Raw genomic sequence first — 4,852 nt, 5'->3', positions numbered from 1 at the left:
CTTTAATAATAGATGAATGGTGACAAGAAAAAGAGAGGGACAGAGAGAGAGAGAGAGAGGGAGAGAGAGAGAGGGAGAGAGAGAGCATTGGATTGAGAGGAGCAGAAAAAGACAGACCGAGAAGCAGGACTGGTCAGCTGAAAGACAACTCAAGAGAAGAGGGGTGTTGTGATACAGGAAATGGTTTGAGAGGAAGAGACAGGGAGAAACAGAGAAAGACCACAACAGTCCATTAGAGTGCAACTGACAGAGAAAATGTTGTGATTTTCCAAAAGAAGAGGAAGAGAGAAAAGCAGACAGAGAGATGGCTAATGAGGAAAAATGAGAGCGATAGAGAGATGGACAGAGAAGGGAAGAGAGGGAGAGGGAGAGTGAGAATGTGAGGAGTGAAAGAGGTGAGTGACTTGTTGGTAGAGCTTCGTTGGCTCACTGATGGAGGACCTGTCTAACACACACACACACATACATTGTGCAGTGCATCGGTGACTTTGCAGCAAGGCTAGAGTTACTGATAATGTTTATATTTCATAGCCAAGGTCTATGGGATGTGGTATACACATGCGTGCACAAACACACACACTGCGTCTCTTTCCCTTTTTCTCGCTCAAAAACACACATATATCTCACGCAGCCACCCACTAATACCACAGCCATCCACCTTTATAGTAAATCTTGTGGGTGATGGAGCCGGCACTCCGAGACAAACACATTTATCTTTATTTTGCACTGACTATTGGTAGAACTTTTCAGGATATTTTGTTTTGAGTAAGAAAGTCAAATTTATGGATATATATACATCCAGGTGAATTTTTTCTCCTGTTTCTTTTATTTTCTTTCTTGTCACTCTAGGTAGATAGATTATGGCACTGGATTATTACAGAATAATGGAGCAAAGGCAATACTGGACATAATATTTGAGAGTTTATAAATAATAAATAATGTTTTGGCCAATATTATTTAAACACATAAAATTTTCTCTAAATGTATTTATTATGGTAAATACTTTTTATAGTATGAACTTTTATAGTTGTATGTAATGGCGATACTGTTACTAAATGTATGGCAAACATATCTCTTTCTGTACTAAAATGTCTTGTTACTCATCAGTCGACATGTAGTTATACACCAGTATATCTGTGACGAGCCTAAAATATAAACCAGCCAATCTAATGAACACCTACACACCATTTTTCCGGCATTTGCTTATGCTGGTAGGATGAATAAGGTATGAATGTATTATTCAGTGTTAAAATGATATTGAATATTTGTACTACTGTAGTGAATATAGACAGCTAAATCCCTGCAAATAAAAGCACATCAAACTACCATGCTCGCACAATGGAGTATTATTATAAGCATGGATGCATTTAAATGGTGGTTTTCTCCATTAATTTTTCTATTGATATGCAGGGGGAAATTACTCAGGAGAAAGGAATCTGGATTTGTGCAGCTACTGTGCAGTTCCTTAGCAGATGCAATTTATGAATTCAACTTACAGTTCTTTATCTAATCATGTGTTTAAAAATATTGCAAGGTTTGGAACTGATTTTAGCTCATACTACTACTACAAAATAAATCAAACAGGAAGACTATAGTGTGAGAGTTCCTTTAAGAGTGAAATATTTCAAATAACTTTGTACAATACAAGCATTAAGTGCACATATAATATACAACAAAAAACAACACACAAAAAACCTTCAATTGAATTGGACTCTCTCTTCTTGTAATTGCCATTTAGTGACTGTATCATTTGAACTTCACACTGAAATTCAAGGACTGTAAAAGGGCAAGGATATATAAAAACAATGTGTCATAGTCCCATCACTTCTGGAACTCACTGCATTACCAAACTCAGCACTGTGACCTCATTACGACAATAAATCCACGGATGATGACACCCAAATGAGGCACACAAAGTTCATTTCTGCAGCAAAGCTCACCTCTCTGTGTTTCATGGACTGTAATCAAATCCACAGTACATCTATCAATAGAGAACTCTGGAAAGGTTAATATTTTAGTACAGCAGTAGTTTTAGTAGTAGTTTTTATTCTATAAAAACAGCTTTTAATTCATATTAATATGAAGGTCAGGTGTTACTAGAGAAACATTTATTTAAAAAAGAAAAAAAAGAAATTGACACTTAAAAGCTGAAGAATAATAAAATAGACTGTAATTTTGAGTTTTTTTTTTGTCTGACCAAGATAATTTGCCTTTTCCATGTGAAAAAATAAATTCCAAGTGAAAATAGACCACAAGGGCAAATCCTTCACATAAAAATCTAACCCAATATGCATCCCAAAATGCCAGAGGCAGTAGGATCACACTTCGACTAATCTGACTGGAAGGCACTTGGGTTGATCACTACTTGTTCTGATGCTGACTGATTGGGGATTGACCTGTAATGATCTGTGGAGCTTCTAGGGGTTTAAGACAAGATAGCGCTGCCTCTGGCCCTCTCATCCACACCATACATATCACACAGTCACACACAGGCACCACCCAGAGATGTGGATATCTTTTTCATACAAAAATCAATCAATGAAAGAAATTCATTCATTTGTGCATTTTAGCAGCTCTTGGTAAATGTAATTCCTTCAAGTTGTTCCGTGTCCAATACATATAATTTGTTTCAGTTTTCCAAGGTGTTTATATTTAAAGTGAGAGTATGTAGGTTTGCTCAACAGTAACAAAAACTGCAGGTCCTTGAATGCCCACTCGAGGCTGGCTGCAAGTGAGTTGATCTTCATAATCCCCCATATTACAATGTCCAACTTCACAGCAGAAATAAACATATTTACAGCGTGGTTCATAACTCACCTGTTTAAATTATATTAAGGCTTAAAGTTATGTGTGATTGAGGCCGTGGCTGCTTTGATTAACAGGTGGGTGCTGGCTCAAGTGGCTGGTTTCAGTAACTAAGCTTCTTTAGGCCCGCTTCAGCTCAGACCACGTTCCACGTCTCTGCCCATTGTTGGATTAGCCAGTCACCACACTTTGAGCTTCATAACAGCTCTTCAGAAACCTATAGGTGATGTCCCGGTGGCTCCGTCCGCCATTTATGATACAGTCTATGGTGACATGCTAAATCATGCCATTACTGTAACAAAATTAGTAAACAGGTCAAAGGTCAGTGAATTGACTAGGAAATGTTAGTTATACAGCAATATCTTAAGTTTTCTAAAATTAGCAAATATAACATAGCATGAGCCACTGGTCATACCCAAGCCCCCAGGAACAGAGCTGGAATATGAAGTGATTTTGGCCTAGTAATGCAAAATCACCCCAAAAAGCATTTTTTCCATCCACCATCACTTGAAAACCATCGTCTATAAACTGGTGAATATTTGATAATAACTTTTTTCTCATCTTCTCTCTTTTAAAAAAAAAAACATACTTTTTTCTTACCTTTATAGTTGATCTTAAATCCTATAGAGCCGACACTCTCATCTGACTGTAGGTGAAGCCACATCTGGTGAGTCATGCTGACTATTAGGTCAGGAACAAAACTACCTGATAGGCTGGGGCAGAAAATGCATAACTATTTAATCATTGTCATCATAATTACCATTTTAAAAAGTATAATTTTCATCATTGCAATCATAGCCATAATCAAATTCTCAAGTGCCGCTCTGAGTGTGAACAAATTACTGGAGCATACTGCACTGGAGTTGAATGAATTGGTTTAGTTTGCTATGGTTTTGCAGAATGCTCCTGCAGGAAAGCAAATTGCTCAGAGTACATTCATACTATCCAGCTTTTTTCTTCATACTGCCAGCGGCTTTTAGGCAGAAAGTTAAACAGTGACCGACTCCAAAGTGAATTGAAATCACCCACTTTGCATCTGTTATCCTTTTGGGCACTGCAGTGCATTTTCAAAATTCAAGAACAGTTCATCTTTTTAAGTGGAGCACACATAATGCTGACTGCCGTTTTACGATCTGTCTAATATGCGACAAAGAAGATGGAAGGATTTCAGGCTAGCTGGCAGCATAATGAAACAAGTACAAGAAGAAAACTTGGTAGTACTTTTTGCTTTGATAATTTAAACTTTATGTAGAACACGTTAACTGTTGTGAAGCACTTGATCAACGGTGCTGCTCACGAGAGCAGCTGGTCATTGTGTTGCACAATCTGCACAGCACATTTTCTGAAAGTTATTACATTAATCTTCAAGGAGTGTATCTATTGACATTACTTTGTTGAAGCTGTTTTGTTGCCATAATCAGCCTGATATGACAACAAGTTAAACCAATGATACCTATTTCCAACTTAAAACTTATTTACAAGCAGCGGATGTACTATTCTATGTGACAACCACCACCACCACTCATGTTGACATTAATAGATGATGACATGATATGATGATGAATAATGGAGTAAAGTCACATTTCTATACATATATTATATTAGGTTTTTCATTGAGGGTATTACAGTCTGTCTACATTTGACATACTGTAACAGATCCTAAGACTGTGATACTTACACCTGTAGTATTGTCGTAGGATCGCCCACCTCTCCTCCATCTCCTATAGTCAGAGTATCATAGGCTATCTCCAGGTCAAACTCTTCAAAGTTGATCTGGATTACCTAAAGTAAACACGCAAAAACACAGACACATACATGTCAGTTTCACAAGCTCAACCCAGTCAAAGTCAGTCCAAAGACAAAACATTAGAGACATCATAACTTTGGAGTATATAGAGTTTATAAGGAATACGTATTGATCCCAGTTTAAGAACCAGTTTAAAGGATGTAGAACTGGGCCATGATCATGATGTCGACGGTATTACAACTTTAAAATCATTATAATTATAATAATTACCTTTTTTCTCAATATATATATATATATATA

At 37.0% G+C, this 4,852-nt stretch overlaps 1 protein-coding gene across 1 annotated transcript in view; it reads right to left on the bottom strand.

Moving 5' to 3' along the window:
• Positions 1-4,852, bottom strand: part of LOC118343277 (CUB and sushi domain-containing protein 3-like) — a 323,719-nt gene that overhangs the window by 89,220 nt on the left and 229,647 nt on the right. Inside the window, 2 exon segments of the mRNA XM_035682048.1 lie at positions 3,406-3,518; positions 4,484-4,587. Coding sequence (XP_035537941.1) covers positions 3,406-3,518; positions 4,484-4,587 — 217 coding nt within the window.

The sequence above is a fragment of the Morone saxatilis genome, unplaced genomic scaffold (assembly GCF_004916995.1).
Source record: "Morone saxatilis isolate NCDOM2014 unplaced genomic scaffold, NCSU_SB_2.0 Contig9, whole genome shotgun sequence".
Lineage (NCBI taxonomy): Eukaryota > Metazoa > Chordata > Actinopteri > Moronidae > Morone > Morone saxatilis.
Note: the sequence above shows the minus strand (reverse complement) of the source record. Positions and strands in the feature narration are given on the sequence as shown.